This window comes from Patella vulgata, chromosome 9 (assembly GCF_932274485.2).
Source record: "Patella vulgata chromosome 9, xgPatVulg1.2, whole genome shotgun sequence".
NCBI classification, from domain to species: Eukaryota; Metazoa; Mollusca; class Gastropoda; family Patellidae; genus Patella; species Patella vulgata.
In genome coordinates, this window is record NC_065887.2 from 9,363,443 (window position 1) to 9,390,921 (window position 27,479).

The following is a 27,479-nucleotide window of genomic DNA, read 5'->3' on the forward strand; positions in this document are numbered from 1 at the left end:
TCAATTTTTGACATGAAAATGTTTTTAAGGTTACTGACGTCGTCAAGAGTTACCGGGGGCTTTAATGCTCTTGGAAATTCACAAATATACATTTATAGCTGGTTTTCATGTATGTTCGCAAGGTAGCGAATTGTAAACTGTCACCGTAAGTTACGAGTTATCCAGATTTTCCAGCGTGGTTCACCCCTTGTCAGTGATGCAGGACCGAGGGCCTGGCAAGGACAGCTGTCTAGTCATTCGGCTGGTACGAAAAACCGAGGTCCCGTGTACACATGGCGTGCACGTACAAGATCCCTTGGCAGTTGGAATTCGATATAAGAGTAGGCCGTAGTGCCGCTACCCGGGCAAAATTGCCCTCATAGCACGCTGTATGGCGTATGCCCAATTTCAGTAGCCTAGTTTAAGAGCAGAACAGTAAGAAGTTAAACCCCATTTCATTTCCGTAAGTTACGCGTGAGTTTGTTTTCTGGGCTTTTATTTGGTTATTTTTTGTATTTCTCAGAAAAAAAACTCGTTATAGAATGCCTCGACAAATTGTCCCTTTTTATGTGACAAGGCATATGGCATTAAGGATGAGCAATTGTTTGCATGCATTACGTCTATAATTTATTACTATTACACACATAAAAAATTCACATTTAAGTTTCTGCATACATAACTACACATGATATATGGCTACAAATTCCCATATTAATAATAGTTGGATATAACACCAATTTATTGCACGATATCCACCCTACTCCTTGTCACGTCAATCGGTCAATCGAAAACCCGCCAGTTGACTCAATAACATACCTTATGATACAACGCGCACGCGCTAACCTGTCGGCCATCCAAACCCCATTTCTGGCTTTTGAATCCCATGTAAACTGCACTAACAGGAATATCAGTTAGAAAATGGTTAAATTCCATTCGATATTTACAAAGTTATGTGGAATTTAAAGTTTGTCAACATTCAGCGTCCACTACAGACGATATATGGGATGTTGTCAAAACTATTCAACACCACCTACAATTTTTACTGAAATTTATTGATAGGCCTCTATATAATACGGTTGAATCCAAAGTGAAAGATTGTCTACCTTTGATGTTTTGGTTTGTTACTTCTTAATTTGTAAATAATCGACTTTTAGCGCGGATTAGGCCGTTAAAGGATTAGATGGGGGATCAAGTGGCTAAGTGGGTAAGACGCTGGCTCGCTAGTCTGGAGGTCGGGTGTTCGATCCCTGCATCGGCCGAGAAATTTCATCCAGATTTTCCGGCGTGGATCCCCCTTGTCAGTGATGCAGGGACTAGTCCTTCGGATGATACGAAAAACCGAGGTCCCGTGCATACATTGGAATACACTTAAAAGATCCCTTGGCAGTTGGAATTCGATATAAGAGTAGGCGATAGTGCCGCTGCCCGGGCAAAATTTCCTCATAGCACACTGTATGGCGTATGCCCGTCTTCATTAGCCCAGTTCGGAGCAGAACAGTAGGACGTTAAACCCCCATTTCATTTCATTTCAAAGGATTAGATATTTTCTAAAAAATACACATGACCATCAGCCGCTTTAAAGGAGCTAAGTCTCTAACTCTTTAACATTTGTGCGTGACAGAGGTAAAAGAGGGCGTTCGTGTAAGGCTGGGAAAAGTTTAGGTGCCAAAACAAAACTAGTGGTAAAAAGGTGTTCACCTAATACGTGACAGTAATAAAATAACGAGAGAGAGAAATGAGGTTTAACGTTCACTCAACACAGACTAGGTCATTTCGGGACTAAGTAACAAAAGAAGGCGTATTAAGCGATGTCACGCGGTGGCTCAGTGAGTAGGGTTCGATACCGGTGTTGACCCAGAAAATGCCTCGGGAGTTCCGGCAAGGTTTCTGTTTGTGCAGGATGGAGGGCCTGACAAGGAAAGTGTCTAGTCGTTGGGATGGGACACAATCTGATTAAAACACAGATCCAATTTCGTTTCGTTTTATAGTTCAAAATTTCGATTTTACTTGTCTTTACTACACTTGGATCTGGAAGCGTTGTTATTTAACTCGTGTACTGATTGAAATGAGGGGTCAGTCAATCAAATGATCTCTCGAATCGAACGTTTGACCTTTTTTGCGCGGAACTGTGTGTAGACATAAGCGGCAATAGAAATCAAAACAAAGCAAAAGTAGATAAAAAAAATAGATGGCGGTCGCTAATTGGTTAATCGAATGACTGACGTAATCGGGTCAAATGTCGCTTGCTTGGTACCTAACGTCATAGAATGTTAACTCCCACTATAACTTGTTAGATCTACATGTAGTGTAGGCCATCGAAAGTATAAAAAACGAAACGAAATATAGATCTATATTTTAATTACATTGGATGGGACAAAGAACCGAGGTCCCGTGTACAAATTGCCTTGCACGTAACAGAAGGCTTGACACTTGGAATTCGAAATAATACTATGCTGTAGCACATCTGACTGGGCACAATTGCCATCGTAGCACACCCTATGGCATAAATCTGTGTTCATTATCCCAGTCGGTGCAGAAAAGTAAGTCCTTACAACCCATTTCATTTCATTTCATAAAAAAAACTGTGATTGGCGAAATACACCTTTTATTACATGATCGGCTTTTATAATTAAACATTGATATATAAATCTAGAATTAAACATTGTTATATAAATCTAGAATTAAACATTGTTATAAAAAACTATAATTAAACATTGTTATATAAATCTAGAATTAAACATTGTTATATAAATCTAGAATTAAACATGAACAGGAAACAATTACATAAATGTTATAGTTTAGTTGATGTAATACTGTTTAAAGATGGGTTCCCAGAAAAGTATTTATCGGGTGGTTATTTCAAATAAAAGTATGGCAATTTTGGCATATATGGAAAGCAGAGATATCCAATTTTACTAGAAAAATACTGGATTCCCCGACAAACGGGGGGTTGGGTGGCCGAATGGTTAGCACGTGCGTGCTGTATCATAAGGCCTGTCATTGAGTCAACTGGCGTGGTTTCGAATCCCCGGTTGTACGTGACAAGGTGTAGGGTCGCCTGTCCAACCTCGTGGGTTTTCTCCGGGTCCTCCGGTTTCCTCCCACTGCTAAAGACCCCTACGCGCAAGCGAATTATTGAAATAAAATTAAAAACCATATGTTAGTCCCGAAATGACCTAGTTTGTGTCGAGTGGACGTTAAACCCCATTTCTCTCTCTCTCACCGAAAAACACTCATAGAGCGTATACAGGACACAAAAATGTAAGGGTTTCCCTAATCAACAGTCCGACGATTAAGCCACCCTTTCTTATTAAACAAGGATTAAATGGTGAGATAAGCATTGACTTAAAAAAAAAAAAAAAAAAAAAAAAAAAGTTTTTATTTCAAATGTACATACGCAATTTTCAATCCTTTTTAACAATTTCACAATGTTGTATATTAATGTATATATGAATACAGTCTAATGCATATATGTATTGTATATGATATTGTATTTAAAAAATTTGTGAATAAACATTTTTCAATGTCATGTCAAAGGTCATGCATGCGAACTTTGAGCGCTTGATGTACAAGTTGATAAACTTTATGAAGAGTTAGACGTACAACACTTTCTGAGATAAAAATGACGGAAAAAGACGCGGGTAGTGGATAATCTGAGAATTTAATTAGGATTCGATATTTGTAATAAAAAGTAAGCGATTAAAGACAGCATCGTCTTATGTATGCAACAAATTCTCCTCTGACTTCCAAGAGAGGTAAGTCGCGTGACGTAAACATGACCTGGTTTGGTCGAATTTTTATGGCAGGACATTCCTTCGCAATTACAATGTTTCAGAAGTATTTGAAGCAAAGTTATGACAAATTAATTAGTTTAAATATGTTTTTAGCCCATTTAAACCATTAAATCACCCAGTTTGTACGCGGGAACCCATCTTTAAAATACTGTTAAAATATTTAATGCGGAATTATCATATTTAACAAGAAATAAACGTAACTAATTTTATACACGATCATATTCAAAATGAACCCAAAGCGCCCAAATTGCTTTATTCTGAACAAAGTATTGAATGATTGAAAGCGTTGGTAAGAAAATGCATAACAGTCTTGATTGTCAGGAACCAATGCCACAATAATAAACGAAGTCCCGATTTCCAATTTTTCAATCGACAATGTCCGTGAGTAGTGTCCATGTTATCGTGTAACGACTATTTGGCGGGGATTGTACTTCCAGCCCAATATCTAAGCCACCCGTTGGTCATGCGAGTTTATTATGGACTGAGCATGTGACGTAAAAAATCAGATTTATTTCTTAGATAATGCCTCTTTGAAAAGTATTTAACAGTATATTTTATTTTGGTATACATGTATGTTTGATTTATTTATATTTCATATTCATGTATGTTGAATTTAATTATATTTGATATACATGGATGTTTGATTTATTTATATTTATATTTTAAGTGTATTTGATATATATGGATGTTTAATTTAAGTATATTTGATACACATAGATGGTTAATTTAGTTAAAATTGATATACACGTATGAGTATTTTATTTATATTTGATATATTAGTTTTAAAATATAATATTTTGCTTTAATTACGTCGACCACATGCATTATAAAATATAAAAAAAACATAAAATTACAAAAACTATCATTATTTACATCTTATTAGATATATATACATTTAAGAAAAAAAAGCGGTATATTATAACAAAGTAAATTTTAAAACCTTCTTGCTTTTATTAAAACATGAAGACGTGATATTAAACATTTATATAACTCTGTATTATGCCTTTAGTTTTTAGCATATTTATATAAGGGAGATAATCAAATGCAAATAAGGTAGTGGTTATTTTACAGGTCCTTGTGGTTTAGTGGATATTTATAAACCGTGATGAACAAGACGAGTCAAAGTTTTTATTTTATATAAATGGATGTTTAAATTGATTTGTATTTAATATGCATGCATATGTGTAATTTATGTATATATTATAACATACATATGTGTAATTTATGTATATATTATAACATATATAATTATGAGTAATTTATATCTTGTACCATGGATGTTTAATTTAATTATATTTGATACACCTGTATGTTTAATTTATGTATATATATAATTTACATGTAACTTTAGTTGATTTGATATACATGCATGTTTAATTTATTTATATTTGCTATACATGTATGTTTAATTCATTTATATCCGGTATACATAAATGTGTAATTTATTTATCATGAATGTTTGAATTATTTATATTTGATATGCATGGATGCTTAAGTAATGTATTTAAATATTGATGCTTAAGTAATGTATTTAAATTTATGGATGCTTAAGTAATGTATTTAAATATGGATGCTTAAGTAATGTATTTAAATTTATGGATGCTTAAGTAATGTATTTAAATTTATGGATGCTTAAGTAATGTATTTAAATATGGATGCTTAAGTAATGTATTTAAATTTATGGATGCTTAAGTAATGTATTTAAAATTATGGATGCTTAAGTAATGTATTTAAATTTGATATACAAGTATAACCACAATACTGCCATCTTTATATTTCATGTTTTGTCTATTGATTATTACCAGTGGTATAAAATATAAAATATTAGTTTATATCCCAATTAAAATGTATCTCCTCGCGCATTGATACAAAAACTTGGACCTACTTATCTTATATCTATAAATTGTCGAAACACAAACTACTAATCTCGTAATCAGACGTAAATACCCTCAGCAGACTAAGAGTGGTGTCTTCTGTGGGCTGTTTAAACTTTTAAGTATTTATAAATTTATCAGTGAATTTAATATTATCTAGAAAATGAGCTTGCAGTTTTACACAAACATGAAATGAATTTAATGTTGTATTCAAAATTTGGATGATTCAAACATTAAATACACTAGAATGTTATTTATGAAGTTTGGTTGTTAGGGTTTCTAGAACTCGTTCTCTTGTAATATCCACTTTCTCTCTTCCACTTCTGTAGAGCATCTTTCTTTTTCCTCTTAAAGAACCCACACTGTAATATAGAAGCGTTACAACTACACTAGAACACTAGATACCACTTCTGATTTAAAGAGTTCACACTCATTTTTATACTTGGTAGTAATTAGAATATTAGATTGAATTATAATACAATGATTTTAGTCTTACACCCACTCAATTATAACAGTACATTGATAGAGCTTTTCCCACCCACATCTCCTCATTGGTGCATTATTGTCGTTCGGATGGGACAAGAAAATCCCGATGTTCCGTGTACACGTTGGCGTGCACGTAAAAGGACTCTTGATAGTTGGAATTCTATTGCTGTCCGGGCATAATTTCACCCAAAGCCCACTATGTGGCGCATATCTGTCTTCATTAGCCTGTTCGCTATAGACAAGTATGATGTTTTCATTCATTCATTCATTCATATATCTTACCTTTCTAAGAATAATGGCCAATAAAACAAGTAGACACAAAGCTCCTATAACACTACCGATTGGTATCCATATATTTACACCAGCACTACCATATTCTTTAAATATCGGGGTCGATACCTGAATAATAGGAGTATTTCTTTTACATACATATTACGTTGTAATATCAATAGAAACCATTTTGTTCAAAAGAAAATCAGTATCCAATCAAAATGGTAGATGTTTTTGGGGGATTAAGTAACGAAGGCATATCTAAGTTTTTTTATTATTCGGCATGATGAAGAATTTAACTTATAAGTAATTTCTATGCGGGAGAGATATCAAGTAATTTCTATGTGGCGATCTCAAGCAATTCAATTGTGAGGGTCTGATCAAGCAATTTCTATGTGGCGATCTCGGGTAATTTTTATGTGGCGATGTCAAGTAAATTCTCGCGGAGATATCAAGTAATTGCTCTGTTGGGGGAGATATCATCAAGTAGTTTCTATGTGGGGGGGGGGGGGGGTTGGTGCATAACAACGAATCTACAGGTTAGTCGTGAATCCATTACTACAACTGTCAAAAGAAATAATGAAATCATCCCCATTTACCTGTCCTTCTTTATCTTCATTCCAAGGTAGAAATAGTAAATGACTGGGCTGTAGAACGGTTGCCGTGGTCATATATTTCATTACATCATGATCCTGTAATAAATGGTATTATTTATAACACGACAATAGTTATTCATGACAATAGTTAGATTACCTTTAAGGGGAGATCTTCAATATTCATGACAATAGTTAGATTACCTTGAAGGGGAGATCTTTCATATTCATCACAATAATTAGATTAACTTGAAGAGGAGATCTTTAATATTCATGACAATAGTTAGATTACCTTGAAGGGGAGATCTTTAATATTCATGACAATAGTTAGATTAACGATGATGCTTTCTCTAGGTTGAAGTGATCCAGGGAGCTTACATAACATATCATCACAAAAATAATTGTTAGTTAGTTACCTTGAAGGGGAGATATTTAATATTCATGACAGTAGTTAGATTACCTTGAAGGGGAGATCTTTAATATTCATGACAATAGTTAGATTAACGATGATGCTTTCTCTAGGTTGAAGTGATCCAGGGAGCTTACATAACATATCATCACAAAAATAATTGTTACAATCCTAGAAATAAAAAACAGATTTAAATAACAATAACAATATCCAGAATATTAAAGCTCCGATATGGTAGAAATAAACAACAGATGTAAAGGACAATAACAATATCCAGAATATTAAAGCCCCAATATACTAGAAATAAACAACAGATTTAAATGACAATAACAATATCCAGAATATTAAAGCCCCAATATACTAGAAATAAACAACAGATTTAAATGGCAATAACAATATCCAGAATATTAAAGCCCCAATATACTAGAAATAAACAACAGATTTAAATGACAATAACAATATCCAGAATATTAAAGCTCCAATACACTAGAAATAAACAACAAATGAAAAGGACAATAACAACATCCAGAATATTAAAGCTCCAATATACTAGAAATAAACAACAAATGTAAAGGACAATAACAATATCCAGAATATTAAAGCTCCAATATACTAGAATAAACAACAGATTTAAATGACAATAACAATATCCAGAATATTAAAGCTCCAATATACTAGAAATAAACAACAGATGTAAAGGACAATAACAATATCCAGAATATTAAAGCTGCAATATACTAGAATAAAGTTTATATATGGAGTCTAAATATCTTATTAAGAACTGTGTGGTCCAAACAATTTTCAAATCGTTAAATATGCAGTCTAAATATTTTATTATAAACATTTTGGTCCAAGAATTATTCAAATCAACCAATGCTATCTTAAGTTAAGTCCATTTAAAGTTTACATTGAATAAAGTAAATAAAAAAAGGATGGGATCTTTATGAAAGGTATACCGACTTAAAGAAAGAAAATTCTTCTAAGAAATAAGTTTCTAAAACTAATTGAAGTTGAAAACAACACGGATGAAGAAGATATTATGCCGAATGAAGCAGATACAAGGGGAAGATGTCGGAATTCATGGGATCTGTCTAATTTGTGCTTTAGCGTTTGTAAGTTAGAAGATATAGGTATACATGCATAATTATAGCAACATTAGGAGATCAGGCAGTGGAAGCAGATTGTCTGCCTACTGAATAACATACCAAATGGTGTGCATTGTCTTCCATATCTTTCTTTTTATCGGACGTTTGTCGCCGTCTACGACTAGGAGCTACATCTGGAATATTGTGATTTTTGCCAGCGGTCGTTGTTGTTACAGTTGTGGATTCGGTGGTTGTTTGAGTGGTGACTATGTCGGCTTGAACGCTTGTACCAGCGGTCGTCGTGGTAGTCATTGTGCTAGTTGTCGTGGAGGGTCGTGTGTTACCACCCTGAGATGATTTATATGATAAACTACAATACACTTCTTCCCCACTTTCAGTTTTAATCTAAAAAAAATGCATTACTTTGATAAACATTTTGGTCTAGTCAATCTATGACTTTGGCTATAGGCAATCTCAATTGGTATGTTCTAAGCATGTAACGAAAAGCTTTACCAAAATCAAAGGTTTCAGTTTAGGTCAAGATGGGGTCTGTAAAATTAAGGGTATATACATTCTTAAGGAAGGTCATTCTTGTAAGCAAATATTTAGTGTGCCATTCAAAATTATTGATTATAATGGATGTTACATTCTTGTGTATTTGTATTAGGTGTAGAATTGCAGAACATCGTCATTGATGCATCACTCAACAGGAGCGGAGACAGAGTGTCTGGTAAGGTCTTCAACGAGTTAGTTGGGGTGGGGTGGGGTGGTCTAGCCGTGTTGCAGGACCGAGGGCCTGGACCGATCTTCAACGAGTTAGTCAGGATTTTTCAGCCGTGTTTCAGGACAGAGGGCCTGACAAGGAGCAGCGTCTAGACTTTCGGGTGACACGTTGGCTAGCACCTAGCAGACACGAGATTGTCCGGGTTTTTTTGGACACTTCTTCCTTGGTATGGTTGATGGAGAAACCCCATTTCATTTTATACCACATGCGTAAAATGTAATGAATCGAGTACTTACTTTAGCTATGGCGGATTCTACAAGTTGTTCACCTGTTTGGTACCGATAAGGTAACTGGATTGTTACATTAGTTGATGGAAGAAAACTAGGCCCATTATTTATCATCAAATATTTATGGATGATTGTTAGATTTTTTAAGCTGAGATCTTCTTCCGTGTTGACAGATAACTCCGGTGGGTAGGATTTCCTTTGCAGAAATAAAAAGAAAACACACACATGAATTTAGTGCAACCTAGTTTAGTTATAATAGTTTCGCCTTTAAATATAATTCTAAGATAGGATTGTTTTAACAGATTCGTTCCTCGACAGTTTTCAGCCCCGTGACCAATGGTACATGGCGTAGGTCCACGCAAGAAAAAGCGCCTAGTCCGTCGGATGATGCGAAAGACCATTACCAGTACGTTAAAAATCACTCGGCAGTTGGAATCGAAATACAAATATTGTGTAGCGTGGCAGCCCAGGAAATGCATTATGAATGCCCGTCTTCATTAGTCGTGGCTAAGTGGGTAAGATGCTGGCTCGCTAGCCTGGAGGTCGGGTGTTCGATCCCTGCATTGGCCGAGAAAGTTCATCCAGATTTTCCGGCGTGGTTCCCCCTTGTCAGTGATGCAGAACGGAGGGCCTGACTAGGACAGCTGTCTAGTCCTTCAGATGAAACAAAAATTTCCCTCCTAGCACACTGTATGGCGTATGCCCGTCTTCATTAGCCCAGCATAGGAGCAGAACAGTGGGACGTTAAACCCCATTTCATTTCATTTCTTCATTAGTCCAGTCGGTGTGACAAAAATAAGACGCCAATCCATAGTTTCTTTCATTTACTTAGGACAGATTGAAGCGGAGCCAATCATACGTGCAAATGTATCTTGGAAACAGATTGAGTAGTGGGGAGGGGAGGGGGTCAAACGGTTAAAACAATGTCTGAATATATTTAAATACTTTTCCTAAAATAAATAAATCCGGGGGTATCAGGCCAGGATTCTAGTTATACCATTAATTGTTGGGGGTAGTATCAGGCATTCTAGTTACTTCTAGGGGGTTGCAGTGTTAACAGGTCATATTGGCAATGTACAGGTAATTATTGTTTTAAATTGTCAGCACATGTCCACGCAGAAAATACAAGGGCGTATTTTTTTTTTTCATTTTAAGACAAAACATTTAACATAAATGACCTTGACCTTGACTTACCCACTTATGTCAGGGGAGGCCACTATCCAAACATCCGATGAGAAATTAGCTACGTTATTTGCCATGTTGTTTTCTGCACTGGCTGTTTGGGCTTGAATAGAAACGTTAACTTTTGCATTATTCAATGACAATGCATCTCCCTCCAGGAGCACAGAGAAGTTAACAGCCTGGTTTCTGTTGATTGGAGGAAAAACAGTACATGTCAGTTTGTAATTCTGATCTTCCTCAGATTCACCGTTGCATCCTATCGGCCATCTTGGAGATGACTTAACTGTTCTGTAAGACAAGTTTTCGTTCCAGTAGAATTTCACTTTACTTCCAAAAGAATTTTCTCCATAATTTACTAAACGGACATCGAGATTGATAATTTCTGTTTGGTTGATAGTTATAAATACTTCCCCTTCGGAAAAGGAAAATTCTCCTTTGATACCCAAATCTGCTTCGCATATATTATCCTCGCCACAACTAAGTTGAAATCTTGTCTGAAAATAAACAGAAAACATGAGATGCCAGTCTACTACACATTGCAACAAATATCAACAACTGCGACGACGGTAAATTCAAAAGCCTAAGTTTATCCATAACATGCCTGTATATTTCTTGGTTAACCACCCCACCCCTCCTTCCTCCTTAGCCAAGTTGCTGTAGAAAGGTGGGACGTTCCATGTCACTAATTCATTATCCCAGTCGGTGCAGAGAAGTAGGGCGTTATTCCCCATTTCATGTTACGAATTCATTAGCCAAGTCGTTGTAGGAAGGTAGGACGTTATAATCCCCATTTCATGTCAGGAATTCATTATCCCAGTCGATGCAGAAACATAGGACATTATAAGCCCCATTTCATTTCAAGAATTCATTAGTCCAGTAGGGCGTTAAACCTCATTACGCGTTCCAGTCCCTTCGATACCTAACACGTTTTGTTTTCGAAAGAGGGATGATTTTTGTATATTTTAGTCTGACGTTTAATAGCTTAGATTAAAGATTTTTAAAAATTGTCTTCAGCTTTTTTAGTGAAAAAGTTAGGGACGATCAAAGAGATGATAATTAACATTAAAGCCAGTGGTGAAATTGGTGGTGATCTGAGAAGGATCTCAATGTGTACTTCGCTTACATTGAAAATACGATTCGTTTCAAAGCTCATTTAACACATGATTAAGTCATATATAGAGGGGGGGGGATCACGTGGCTAAGTGGGTAAGACGCTGGCTCGCTAGCCTGGAGGTCGGGTGTTCGATCCCTGCATTGGCCGAGAAAGTTCATCCATATTTTCCGGCGTGGTTCCCCCTTGTCAGTTATGCAGGACGGGGGGCCTGACAAAGACAGCTGTCTAGTCATTCGGATGAGACGAAAAACCGAGGTCCCGTGTATACATTGGAATGCACGTAAAAGATTCCTTGGCAGTTGGAATTCGATATCAGAGTAGGCGTATGGCCGTCTTTATTAGCCCAGCATAGGAGCAGAACAGTAGGACGTTAAACCCCATTTCATTTCATTTCATTTCATATATAGAGGGCTACCTACTCAAATCTTTAAATATAATAGAAGGCCGTGTTTAATGATACTCACATCTTTGGTTAAAACATTGGGCCGTGTTTGGTTGATGATTGGTTTTATATCACCAGGATCAAAACTAGATTCATTTAATTTAAATCGAGCTTCAACTCTTACGGCAGTGAAGGGATCTTGTAGTCGTTCTTCCTTTAAAAAGAAATACAAGTTTTATCTTAAACATAATGTTGCCACTCAAGCGATTTGTCCCCTAATGTAACTGTTGATGATTCTGTTGATTATAAACGATCCAACATACCAGAATAAAGCTTGGATATAAAACATAAACACCACCCAACACTTTTATCCAAATGTTATTCGAATCGATTCTTTCTATTGATTTCAAACCTCCATCTTTATGTGTCTTAGACAAATAAAGTAGTAAGAATTTATATTGTTATCTTTTTTCAAATGGTGTACTCAAAGGGTGTATATCTCTATTCTTTGGAACAATAAAATGGAAGAAAAATGGTCTAAAAGGGATGTATATCCAATTTTCGAAACAGTTATTGCAATTTCTAATTAATTATGCTCGGTGAAAATACGTGAACAGTCCAAATTAAAGGACGGTTGTTTACATCTGTTTAGTCATTACTAATTACTTTCTGGCATATTGTCTTGAAGGGTATGTCTTTCTTTGTTTATTACAAATGGCACCCGAAACCATATAATACACAACTCGTGTACTCACAGTGATGTATATTTGATATCAGAATTTCAAATTTTCAAGGCAAGATAACAGTATCAATATTGATTCAAATGGACCAGTATTAAGTTGTAATTCGTGTTTTTAATTTCGAATATTATGGAAAACATTGAGTTAGAGGTTTAGATCATTTAATCAAATAATAACAAGGTTTTTTTTACATTAAACACAATACAGAATTTTTACTTTCGAATTACTGTGAAATTACCTGTTTTTATATCTCCGGAGCCACGTTGGCTCAGTGATTAAGGCGCTGGCGTAGTAACCAGGCGATCCGGGATTAGATTCCTGTATTGACCGATACAGTTCCCAGGGATTGTCTAGCGTCAGTGGTCCATCATTCGCCCAGTTTTTGCAGAAAAGTAGGACGCTAAACCCCACTTATCTAATTTCATTTCGTTTAAAGATCCGAAGCATTAATAAATAATTCTTACCGTAAGAGTTATTAAATCAAATCCTTTGCAGTTGTTTTTACCACGTTCGACTAGTAATTTTTCCGATATCTGATTTAACCAATCATCTTCAGTATGTATTTTAACTCTTCTTAGACTGGATCTTTTTAAAATATCCACACTTATATTAAAATCCATCTCTGTAACATAAATCATGAGACAGAACACTATAGACATACATTTATATATTATTCATAAATGGGGAAGGGTTTGTGGGTGGTCGATTTATCTAACTTGTTCGGAGTCAAATGGCGGGGTTTCGATTCCCAGCTTGTACGTGACAAGGAGTAGGATAACCTGTCCATTCAGACTCGTGAGTTTTTCCCGAGTTCCTCCGACAGACCCATACGCGAAAACGAATTATTAGAGACTTTTGGCAAGCGTAAATTCCTGGTCCGTATCGCGTATCCGTATGGATTTTGCGTGTGACGTCATCAATGTTTGTGTATTTCTCATACGTGATACGACACGCGGAAACGGCAGTACGTATCGACCAGCTTTCATACGGAAAAGGTCCGTATAACATTGTTGTCTTTTTACCGTCTTTTTTGCTACTTTTAGCTCATGAAATGTTATGCCGTTGCGTTTTTATGAATCTATGTGTATCCTAGAACACGAAGGTGTATATTTAATGTGATTTTAATCATGATAAAGACCGTAATTTAATCATTATATTTGATGGATTTTCTCGGAATGTTCATACTGTTCGATCTGTCTGCATGCTGGTTGATCTACGTGCTAAATTGAGGGAGGTGGGACCTGGCAAATCCGCAAATGATTTTATTCTTTGTTAAAGGGGTATAATCTTCTGAAATGATACATTAGTGAAACCAAAAATTGCTGATGGTGATACGCACGCGACGCGAAAATCTGCCAAAACTCTAAAACTACATTGACGCAACGTATCACGTATGCGATACGGATACGTGATACGGATGGGAAAAATTCAGCTTGCCAAAAGTCTCTATTGTGTCGAGTGAACGTTAAAATCTATGGAAAACCAAACAGCTCTTAATTCTTAGTCTTAGTTAAAATCTATGGAAAACCAAACAGCTCTTAATTCTTAGTCCTTAATTCTAATTTCTTCATGTGTTGTCGTATTCCGACATTTGTACACTATAATTAACATTTGTATCTTAAAATAAATATTTGTTTTACAAATTCTACATTTGCCATATCAGATTTGTAAATTATATAAGCCACCTTGCTTGATTTTGTATCAAATCATTAACCTGTTTAAATTGTACAATATCTGTACTGTTTAAATCAAGAAAAGATAACTGGATTTTAAACTTAATTTTCTGTTAAAGATGAATGACTTAAATCAATAATATATACCTATGTTGATAGATCTGGTGTACATGCTTACCTATCTGTTCCGGGGCCGATATCTGAGAATAATTAAAACACAATGTAAGACCTATACAGCTTTCAGCGTCAGCTTTAGCCGGACAATTTGTTCTATTGAGATTTATCAGTTCGGAGTCAAAGTTTAAATCTGCCACCAGGTCAATGATTGGTCGAGATCTTAACAGAACTGCCTTGTCAGAATTGGTACAGCCAATAGCCATATCTAACACAAAATATACAAAAAATATTAGTAGTCACATTGATAGTACTGACATATACCATTTTCAGTACAGCAGCCAATTGGGCCAATGAAGTCAGGAATAGCCATATAGTGGACTGCAATTGAAATTTTGCGCGGCACGGGACTTCGTTTGGTATTCCCATCCAATCGAATAGAGGCTATTTCTTGACAGGCCCTCCACCCTGCACCACCACTGACAAGTGGGGGGGGGGGGCACCGGAAAAGCCAGAGGAACTTTCTTGGCCACGACGACGCCTTGAAAAACATAATTTGTTTTAATAGCATTAAACATACATGATGCAAGAGCTAAATCTGTCTATTGTAGGTCTTTCTTTGGGCCTGAAATGTTATCTAAATTATTAATTAAACATTAATTAACATATCCAGACCATAATCTACTCTCGATTTCATCGTTAGCCTGCGATGTTTATTGGAATAGGTTCCGATTTGTGGTTCGACTTCCATTTATGATTTAATCATGAAATCGATAATCGAGGCTATTTTTTTTATCGTACCGACTATAGTAATGATGATCGAGGCTAGGCCTAAAATTCAAACGCTATATTCCCGGTTCAGGGTGGATCAATTTGACTGAAATTTACAGCAAACTCCCTTTACATTATCTAGATTTTAACTATTATAGTGAGAACTGCCAACTCCTTATCTAATCTTCCATAATGTATCTTTAAATATTGTGGTATAATGACTGGTTATCACTAATGTAATTGTATTCCATAAAAGGGTGTCCTGCAAAGTGCATAAAGAATTCTAGAAAGCATTCGTTATAACAAAAACTTTGTACCTGGATAACCGTTGTCGTCCACGTCTAATGGTTTAGATATATGGGATCCAAATCCAGTTATATTTTCAGACACCATTTCACCTGTGATACGTTGAGAGTATTCAACTATTTGTCCATCTGCAGAACCGTGATAAATATATACAGCTCCGACTCCGTTTTCGTCCTTTGCTCCCACAGCAATATCTACAGAAATGAGAGTAGAAATACATTTGGATCAGTAATTATAAACCATCTTTAAAGTCTCCCAAATTATTTTCTGTTACGGTTATTCAGTTACAATGTGACCCTTTGGATAGAATTGGACACTTTAGTTACAATAAGACACTTTAGTTACAATAAGACACCATATGACGCTTTAGTTACAATATGACCCTTTATTATAGTTACAATATGACACTTTGGTTACATTATGGCACTTTAGTTACAATATGACACCTTAGTTACAATATTAGTTAAAATATGGCACTTTGGTTACAATATGGCACTTTGGTTACAATATGACATTTTAGTTACAATACGACACCTTAGTTACAAAATTAGTTAAAATATGGCACTTTGGTTACAATATGGCACTTTGGTTACAATATGACATTTTAGATAAAATATGGCACTTTAGTTAAAATACGGCATTTCGATTACAATATGGCACTTTAGTTACAATGTGACAGTTTAGTTACAATATGACAGTTTAGTTACAATATGACGCAGATTTCCAGCCAGGATGCTCTGTATATGCAACTTAAGATAGATATAACTTCCATTCCTTAGGTTTGGTTAAGTGGGCGTTACTCTTTAGGGGTCTTTAGCAGTGGGGAGGGGGGGACTGGAGGTTCCGGAGAAAATCGACGAAGTTGGGCCGGCTATCTACTCCTTGTCTCTGATAACAAAACGGGCATAACTGCATTTATTTTCAATGACCATAGCAGAGGTTTGTGAAAGAAACCCGGAAATAGGAGACATGTGAGATGACGCCAGGCACACATTTGGGCTTCGCCAAGCACAAGTCCCCGTTTGCCGGCATATTTTGGCACACATATTTCTCTTCTGTGGTCGTACTGATATTGCAAATATATGTCCAATACGTAGTTCAACTTGGCTGGTACTAGTTTATTAGTGCTTGGGAGTTTGACAATTAAAATAGGTATTTCCAGGCCCGAGTGTGTAAAGTAAAATCTGGTATTCAATATCAAGTCAGTCTGGGTATTTGTACTTTTCAATCTTATTTTTACATAGTACTTACCATCGATACCATCACCATTCACATCACCAAGATTACTTATTGAAGATCCGAATCTGGAAAAGGCTGTATTGGACCCGGATAGCATGATAGGCATATTTTGGAAATAAGTCTAGAATATCAAAGAAAGTGAAATACATTTTTCTAGAAAGATTCCAGGAAATAAGTTTAGTTTATTTTCGCTCACCTTTTTCCTAATTATATAATAACATATTGGCATAATTCTATTGCATAGTCTAGTGCGAGTTGGGTCTTTCATTCCTTTCTATATTAATCTATATTACATGGTCTAGTAGCTTCCATTCCTTTCTATGCTAATATATATCGAATAGTCTAGTGGGGGTTGTAGCTTTCATTTCTTTCTAACTAATATATATCAAATAGTCTAGTGGAGGTTGTAGCTTTCATTCCTTTATATGCTAATATATATCTAATAGTCTAGTGGAGGTTGTAGCTTTCATTTCTTTCTATACTAATATATATCTAATAGTCTAGTGTAGGTTATAGCTTTCATTCCAGTCTATATGAAAAGATGTGACGGGTCTCTTGCGTGAGACATTTTAAAGTCTCGATGCGCCATTTGTATTTTTCGCTAAAATATCAAATTTCTCACGGATTAATCCACGCTAATATGCACTCACTCAAATTGATTATTTATTATTTAATTAAAGATACATTATGGGAGACTAGATAAAGAGCTGACAGTTCTCACTATAATAGTTAAAAACTAGATAATGTAAAGGCATTTTTTTGAAAATTTTAGTCAAATTGATCCACTCTGAAAAGAGAAATTAGCGATTGAATTTTAGGCATAGCCTCGATCATCATTACTAAAGTTGGTACGATAAAAAAAATAGCCTCGAGTATCCATTTTTTGATTTAATCATGAATGAGCGTTGAGCAGCAGATCGGATTATAATCCGGTAAATATCGCAGGCTATATTGTAGTTGACAAGTGCTTGTATAGTGTTAAATTAATCTCATTTAACGAATACAATAAATACACAACACAACGAAATTTCTCATATGATATAAAAATGACGAATTAGTAACGAAATAACCAATCTTAAAATGGTAATACAAGATTGATTCTTATTAGGCTAATGGACAGTTTTGTTTTCATGTTTATTCTTAACCCGTTGAAGAAAACTTTATATAACGAAGTGCCTGATATAACGAAATAAGTTAGTAACTGGTGTAACGAACGAAACTACTTATTTAAGTAATTTGTTAAATAACGAAAAACAAATCTTGGAAAATTTCCGATTCTTTTTGACAAGTAGGCAGTTTTGTTCTCATGTGCGCGAATACACCAGGGGCCTGTTTCACGAAACTTTAACTAAGATAAAATCCAAATTTTAGTAATTTGATTGGATAATATTAGATTGATTTTAGTGCTTAGCCAATCAAAATTGAAGTATCTACTAAAATTTGGATTTTATCTTTAGTTAAAATTTCGTGAAACAGGGCCCAGCTGTGTATTTTTAACGTAATATAAGTTATGACTGTTTAATGTTTCCATTACGTTTTATTGATTTTATGACGTTATCTTTGATGCCATTCTATCTAGCCAATTAACTGTAAACACAGTTTATGTTTCTTGTTTTTATCGCCTAAATTATTACTCGCTCAAGGATACTTTTCAGCACTACACCCCCCCCCCTCCCTTTTCTAAAATAAAATATGTACTTATTGGCCTGCTGGAGCATTGGGGTTTTAAACACACAATATATAAATTAGACTATATTATAACAGTGAAATCTGATTAAAATACAGATCTATATTTCGTTTCGTTTTTTTTTATACTTTCGATAGCCTACACTACATGAAGATCTGACCGGTTGCAGTAAACGATCGCGTCAGAGGTCGTACGAACGGCATTTGACCCTATGGCGTCAGACATTGATTAATCAATCAGCGTTGACGTTTCTAGTGGTTTACCCACAGTTCCGTGCACCGCACGCCAATAACTCGCTGTAACAGATCGTTTCATTTGCTAATCCCTCACTTCAGCCCGAAGGCGGGTTATATAATAAATCTTCCAGACAGTGTTAAAAACGAAATTTTGAACTATATAAAAACGAAACGAAATAGAGTCTGTGTTTTAATCAGATTGATAACAGTACTTTGTCTTGAAGCTCTTTCTTTTGGCTAATGAAAATCCAAACACGTCCTTCGTCCTTTGGGAAACTTGATTCTTCCAAGTCCGGGTCAACTTTGGTATAAAACGGAGCACCAACAAGTAAATCATCCCAACCATCACCATTAACATCAGCTGAACACAGAACAGACCCGAAATAAGACCCCATGGAATCCTGTAAACACAAAAACAGACCCGAAATAAGACCCCATTGAATCCTGTAAACACAAAAACAGACCAGAAATAGGACTCCATTGAAGTCAGTAAACACAAATCAGAACGGCAAAAAGACCCCATTGGAACCCACAAACGCAACAACAGGCCCGAAATAAGACGCTCATTGAAACGTGCAACAACAGACCGGAAATAAAGACCGCCCACAAAGTTGGAGGGACGGTCGAGCCCCGGACCTTCTGTCTAATGATTTTGTGTCCTACTCACTGAGCTACAGCGACTCATGTTTGATAATCAGAACAAAAAAGTAAAAAAAAATCAAATCAAGAATGTCAATTGTTAATTAATATAGAGTTGTCTCCCTTACTTTATCTGGACAACTAAGCTCCAATAACTGAATGACTTGGTTCCCAGCAATTCTTTCAAACAACATAACCTGAAAAATGAAAACACTCCGTCCATTTGGTTTCGTTGTAAAGTTAAATTCTCGAATACATAGAGAATCTCCAACCAGTACTTTTTGATATCAAAAAATATCAACACAAGTTGATAAGGTTACATAAAACGATGCTCTGCCGAGTTTTATTTTTACTTTATCAACGAGTGCTGATATTTTTTGATATCAAAAAAGACGAGTAGGAGATTTTATTTATCACCCAATCCCTTCTTACATGCACATAGATAAATATAATTCTTTGCTGTAGATTTCACTTTTACTGAACATTACGGCGTAGTGATACATTATTTTTGTCACAGCAATTCAACCATTGCAAAGTCCTTTATATTGACCCAGTGTTTCCATAGTATTACTTACTCGACCTGTATGATTAAATCTTGGTGCCCCAGCAGCAAAACATATCCTTTTGTTAGAACAAAAACGGCCTCCCACAACAGCATAACCTACGTAAAGAAAGTTTGTAACTTAAATGATTGACATAAACGATTAAGGATCTAAAGACATCGAATCGAAATATCTAAATCTTCGCTCACGGCGAGGATGAGGTGGTCGTACTTCAACGATCAATTTTACCCTTTTTGATTTATTGTTTTTATTTTAGAATTATGCAAAAATTATCTATCAGATATTTTTTTGTTTTGAAGCTGTAACGTATTTTCAAAATTTACTTTCAACATTTCGAGAAAGTACGTTTTTAGCAGCACAAAAGAAGAACGAAGATGTCCCTCGTATATATCACTGGGCGGGAATATTTCCGCAGTGCTTCCCTATACCAACCAATACCACCTCATTATTGTGAGTACTTTAATTTCAGTCAAAATACTCTGAACCGAGATTTTAGCCTAACCTCGATCATCATTACTAAAGTCGGTACAATAAAAAAACATAGTCTTCATTATTCATTTCATGATTTAATTATGAATGGAAGTCGAAAAGCAAATCGAAAGCTAATCCAATAAACAACGCAGGCTATCGATGTCATCGAGAGTTGATTATGGTTTGGATCAGTTAATTAATGTCTAATTAATAATTTAGATAACATTTCAGGCCTAAAGATAGACCCGCAGTAGGCAGATTTAGCTCTTGCATAATGCATGTTTAAGCGCAGCGCCAAGCATTATGATTGACTACTGATTCCCTAAACTAATATTGGTTGATTGAGTCACGGTAGCTAAGTAAGTAAGGCGCCGAAGTACTTACACAGGCCGCCCCTGGAGATTTTCCACTTTGGTATCCACTTCTCAGTGATACAGGACGAACAACAATCCATCGTTCAGATAGTATCCCTGGTACTTAAAATTCAATGAATATTAGACGGACACGAGACTGTCTGGACAAAGCGAAACTAAAAACTATCAATGAAAATCGTACTGTAAACTGTCAAACTGTTCAGAAACAATCCACGATCTTTCCAAGATTTTCTTATACGCCTATTATCTACTTACCTAGATTATCGTTCATCTTTTGTTTTTGTCTTGGAATATCTACTATTGAATCTTCGTAGTTACCTCCCTTTATTACAGCAAATCCACCTGCAATTCAAAAAGTTGTCATTACATAAAGACCGGTAGTCGCTCATTCTATAAATCACCGATAACTAGGAATGAAAGGTTGTGGACAGTTAATGGTGCTGATATAGCACATCCAGGTGGTGAAATAGACTGACGTCAGTTTTCTCCCAATAATGCCGGTGGTTAAGCCGCCTAAAAAAACATTATGTTAGATATAAGACTAGAAATACTTACCTCTCCAGGAGTTCAGACCTGGAGCACCGAGTACATATGTTTCTGACTGGAACTAAATATATATGTATATGTTAAATAATCAGTTCCAGTATATTATAGCCGTGAAGAAATTACATATACTAATCAACAGCTTTAATATTCACAATTCAAAGAACCGAATCAAAATATCAACGTTAGTTAATCTTTCGGTTTGGATTCAACCGGATTATAGAGAGGTCAATCAGTAGATTTTAGTGAAAATTTTCACCACATCCCATATATCGTCAACGGTTGTTAATCCGCCACTTTGGATTCAACGGTATTATATAGAGGCCTATCAATAGATTTCAGTAAAAATTGTAGGTGGTGTTGGATAGTTTTGACCACATCCCATATATCGTCTGTAGTGGACACTGGATGTTGACAAACTTTGAATTCCACATATCTTTGTAAATACTAAACAGAATTTAACCATTTTGTACTGCTTGTCCTGTTAGTGAAGTTTACAGGGGATTAAAAAGCCAGAAATGACAACCAAATACACTGAATTCAGTGGAATTAAAAAGCTAAAGATAAAACATTTCGTTTATTGTTGCCACTGCTGAAAGATGGCGTCCACTCCCAAATGAAGATCGTTTCGTGATGCCAAAACTATCAACACAGTAAAAAGTAAAAACCAAAAATATGAGGATCTGTTATGAACTAGACGAGTATTAAGTTTGCTATATTTAAATTTCAAATGAAATCTTAACGATTTAGTGCTAATACGGACTGTTGTTTCCCTTACCTCTAACGAGTCACATGAAAATCCGGATTCAGCCATACCCTGTACGAATCCAAGCTTCGTATCCGCATATTTCGATTCATTTTCCACTGGTAAAGAGCTGTTGACTTCGGATCTAAGGTCTGTATTGGTAATAATACATCGACCCGTAACAAAGGCCTGTTGTTTAAACCTTACGTCCTTCCATCTTGGTGCACACATCTGCGATAGATTGGGAAATAAACACATATATTTCATTTCATTTCGAACAGCACTTTGACGTTTTCAATGTCTTATATTGAATTGGAAGCTGTAAACGGGGGCCACCGTGACTTGCTGAGTAAGATGCTGTTCGATCCCTGCGTTGGCCAAGAAAGTTCATCGGGTTTCCCTCATAATTCCACCTTGTCAGTGATGCAGGACGGAGGCCCTGATAAGGGTCAACGTATAGTCGTCCGGTTTAGACGAAAACCCGAGGTCCCGTGTACACATTGGCGTGCAGTAAAAGAACCCTCGACAGCTGGAATTCGATGTAGGAGGCTGTAGTGCCGCTGTACGAACACAATTCTCCTCATAGCTCACTGCATGACGTATGGGCGTCACCATTAGTCCATTCGGAGTAGAACAGTAGAATATTAAACCTCATGTCATTTCATTTCCAAACATTAAACAATTTGGAGCAGTGAATACCCTGGACCACTATCATCTCTAAACTATCCGTTTATTACAATTGCACAAAAAGTGACACATGGCTGACCCCTGGCGAATAGTATGTAGATCCTAACGTCTGGTTTTAAAATATAATAACAATAATAATGACGGATGCCATACACGAAGCAGGCCGTTGTATCATAAGGTCTGTAATTGAGTCAACTAGAGTTGTTTCGATTACCCGGTTTTACGTGACAAGGAGAAGGGTCGCCTGTTCAACTTCATGGGTTTTCTCCGGGTCCTCCGATTTCCTCCCACTGCTAAAGACCCCTACGCGAAAGCGAATTATTGAAATTAAATTGAACCACATGTTAGTCCTGAAATGACCAAGTTTGTGGACGTTAACCCACCCCTCTCTCTCTCTCTCTCTCTCTTTTTTTTAATTGATATACATGGATATTTTTGTTATTATTTAAACCGAATAATCTGTTCCCCGGTTGATAATTTGATACGTCATACATATAAAAGATATAAATATATACCTACCAAAATTTTGGAATTGGATATCTGATTCACGCAACTTCCAAATCCTTCCATTGTTATAGGATATACGGGTGGATGGATTGAATATGTCCTCCCTATCGAATAAGATTTAGATAAACATTACATGTTGTTCTTTTTCTGTGTTATTATTGTTATTTTTAATCGGCAAAATGTTCCAAAAGCCAAGTGCTGTCCAAAAGTGTCGGTCTTTTTGTTTTATGTTATTTATACACAAGGTGGGCGGAGTTTGGTGACTGTTGAGTTTGGACAGACTATCTGGTATTATCGAATTGTGTTTTGAAAGTAGCCTGCTTACGTATCACAATGTTATTTATAAAAGATCCGGTGTCTAGGTGAGTATATAAATGGGGTTTAAAGTCCTACTGTTCTGCTCTGATTGGGTTAAAGGACAATATTGGTGCCAGTCATTATCACATATGTGATAGAGCTGGTTAAACACATTCCAAATATAATTTTAACACAGAGATCATCGCTACGATAGCTGAATAATACAGGTTTCCTGAATCGGAAGTGACGAACGCCAAAGGAAAACACGATAAATCCCTCTATATAACTGACTGATGTGACGAGTGATAACAGTTACATCCCACTTCTACTCGTTGCCACTGGCAACCTTTGATAAAACTGTCCTGTTTAATTGCAATACATGCTTAAAAGTATCCGTGTATCAGAAATGTACAGAAAGAGTTCTGATCATTTCTGATACACGGATACTTTTATACCGTTTTAGATATCTGTCAAGCAACAAGTAGCGGACGTTTAGTCCGACCCAGATCGCAATTGATAACGAGGCTCTAACCAATGTACATGAAACAACTAGTCAAATTCATAGTAACAAAACAAAATGGGGGGAACTACATGGCAGTTCAAAACATATACAATGACATTAAATGAACATAACAACATATTACAAAAATCAATTATTATACATACCAATTGGCATCTATTTCATAATTTGGTTTGATTTATATTAATATGCAAAATATATAAATTAGAATATTGAATAATTATTTTAATTAATTGTGATGATCGAAGGCGCAGTTTTCTTGCTGGACACTTCACAGGCATTGAAAATAAGCAGGATGAAAAAAAAAGCCTAGAAAGTCATAAACTTTATTACAAATAAATTTCAACGGAAGAACCATCCGCCGATGCATACTTTCACCAGGAATGACCCACGTTTCGCATTTCCTTTACACTACATTTAATAATATCGCAGTCCTCTACGCCATAGACATTGTTTTGACGATCTGGTCTAAACAAACACGTGATTGTATCATAGCAAGACGCACGTGTAAATACTACTCAGGTCGTCTCTCCACTGCGAAATCATTCTACCATGAAATGTAACGTGAGGCTCAGAAAGGGATAAATAATGAAAGAACAGAAAGTATTTGTCACTTTTCGGTTGAAACGACTCGATAATAAATACTATTTTTCACATTTTGCTTCACAATACTCGATAGAAATGTGATGTAAGTAACTTATTAGCACCTTTCCTCGGTGTATCGGTGAATATCAGGACAGTTTTGGTCGGGAGTCGCCTCGGCTCCGCCTCGGCTGGGCCCCTCGACCAAAACTGTCCTGATATTCACCGATACACCTCGGAAAGTGTGCTAATAACTACTACATACACGGCCGAATTTCTGCTCACTAATAATTCCTTCCAAGACCAAAGTTGCTATATGGGACTGTAAGAGGATACCTGACAATTCAATAAAGTAATTGAATAATAATAATAATAATAATAATAATAATAATAATAAAAGTATTGTAATGCACGGACTTTTTCTGTTTTTCTTTCGTGTTCTCTTATCTAGTGTCAGTCAATTCTTTTTATGAATTGTCAGATATCCTCTCACAGTCTCACACAACAACTTTTGGTCTTCGAAGGAATTAGTGAGCAGAAATTCGGCCGTGTATCTGTTATCAGTCGTCACATCAGTCAGTTATATAGAGGTATGACTCGTGTTTTCCTTTGGCGTTCGTCACTTCCGATTCAGGAAACTTGTATTACTCAGCTATCGTAGCAATGATCTCTGTGTTAAAATTATATTTGGAATGTGTTTAACCAGCTCTATCACATATGTTATAATGACTGGCACCAATATTGTCCTTTAAGGAAGGCCGACACACGCAATAGAGTTTACTATGAAGGACAATTTGCCAGGATACCGACATTACGACCTACCCTTATATCTAATTCTAACTACAAGGGGTCTTATACGTGCAAGTCAGTGTGCACACGGGACTAGGTTGTTCCATGCCAGGCACCATATCAAATATTGGTCTGTATCAATCAATATTGGTGTTGTTATCTTGCAATGAAATTATCAGATCCTTATATTCAATATCCAAGATATTATCAACATTTTAAAATCATTACACAAGTCGTGTATTGTATGGTTTCGGGTGCCATTTGTAATGAACAAAGAAAAACGTACCCTACAATACAGAGTTGTTATTTTGCCGTGCAATTATGGGGTCCTAATATTCAATATCTAAATATCTATGACATTATCAACATTTTAAAATCACTACACAAGTCGTGTATTCTATGGTTTCGGGTGCCATTTGTAATGAACAAAGAAAACATATCTTATAATGTAGATGTAATTCGTAATAGCTGATTCACAAACGACAAAATAATTACTATGAAACGTTGACTGTACTTACCAGTACCGGGATTATAAAATCTTGAACATTCCCCCTCGTCACTTGTATCACATATATACACACTACCTGTTCTATTAACACCACTTCCGGTATCATCATTTGGCGCCCCTACTAACAATCTGAAACAATTGATAAACAATAAGTAGCATATCCATTACTACTGGGGAGTGGGGTTAGGTGGGGTGTAGACATACTAACATGTAGATTGATCTGTTATCTGTGTATGGACGGCAGTTTTCCATATTTATTTCAGATACAAAGGCTATCTATATGCAAACTCCTCCTGTTATGAGGGAAATGTTGCGAAGAGCAGCGCTACGACCGACTCTTTATATCGGATTCCAACTGCCGGGGATCCTTTTACGTACACTTCAATGTGTATAAGGGACCTGCCCATTTTAGGTATGTAGGGTGATAGTGAAGCTGGGAGTGGTAGAACCTCGTGCGACACTATATTGATCCTCACCCTCATATTAGTATTGTATTAGTATTAATGTTAGTATTAGTGTTGTATTAGTATTATAGAATGATAGTATTAGTATTATATTAGTATTTTATTAGTATTACCATTAGTATTAGTATAATCATTAGTATTAGTATTAATTTTAGTATTGTATTAGTATTATCATATTAGTATTAATGTTAGTATGAGTTTTGTATTACTATTAGTATTATATGAGTATAGTATTAGTATTAGCATTATATTAGTATTAGTATTAGTATTAGTATATTAATATTAATATTAGTATTATATTAGTATAATCCAATCCCTTTTAACACTTACCTTATACCATCTTGGTTTCTTGTTAGGACTGTTGTATATCCAAAATAGCTTGTTTTTGGTCCACTAAATATTCTGGCTTGATCCGTGTCAATATTATACGATAAAACACTCCCAATACACAGGCAAATTATACACACAATTATAAAACTTAAAATGGTGAATAGTTTGACACTCATAATGGTCGTATTCTATATACAGTTAATAGGTGAATTAAATAATCATAAACTTATAAAAAGAAACATTCACTATACAAATAAATGTTGATCCCCAATATTGAATATCTTCAGTTATTATTCTACATGACCCTGTGTTATTACATCGTATCTATGAAATGCACTGTTAAACGAAGCCAGCAGTATATATCATGTGACCTCCTTACTTCCTAGGCGTGCTGCAGTTACATACGTGATTGAGACTTGATGATCGTAAGCATAGTTGTAACATCTGTCTTTAAAGTGGCTTTTAGTCAAATAATTAAAGACCGAAATAAAGATTTACGTAAACCTAATTGAGAC

General features: G+C 35.7%; 1 protein-coding gene and 1 long non-coding RNA gene across 2 annotated transcripts; both read right to left on the minus strand.

The window, feature by feature from the left end:
* Positions 1 to 2,567: 2,567 nt before the first annotated feature.
* Positions 2,568 to 7,403, minus strand: LOC130014337 (uncharacterized). The gene is made up of 4 exons (XR_008789297.1): positions 7,289 to 7,403; positions 7,003 to 7,095; positions 6,416 to 6,532; positions 2,568 to 6,009 (listed from the first exon to the last, which is right to left on the minus strand). It is a non-coding gene; the product is annotated as an uncharacterized LOC130014337 (long non-coding RNA).
* A 44-nt stretch (positions 7,404 to 7,447) lies between these two features.
* LOC126832398 (integrin alpha-4) lies at positions 7,448 to 27,283 on the minus strand. The gene is made up of 18 exons (XM_050563154.2): positions 26,965 to 27,283; positions 26,181 to 26,299; positions 23,487 to 23,578; positions 22,314 to 22,511; positions 21,548 to 21,599; positions 21,248 to 21,334; positions 20,160 to 20,245; positions 19,713 to 19,781; positions 19,158 to 19,346; positions 17,035 to 17,143; positions 15,795 to 15,977; positions 14,771 to 14,974; positions 13,384 to 13,541; positions 12,262 to 12,393; positions 10,696 to 11,177; positions 9,511 to 9,697; positions 8,611 to 8,895; positions 7,448 to 7,576 (listed from the first exon to the last, which is right to left on the minus strand). The coding sequence occupies exons 1-18, from the start codon at positions 27,138 to 27,140 to the stop codon at positions 7,448 to 7,450; spliced, it is 2,937 nt and encodes a 978-aa protein (XP_050419111.2). The 5' UTR covers positions 27,141 to 27,283.
* Between the last annotated feature and the right edge of the window lie 196 nt (positions 27,284 to 27,479).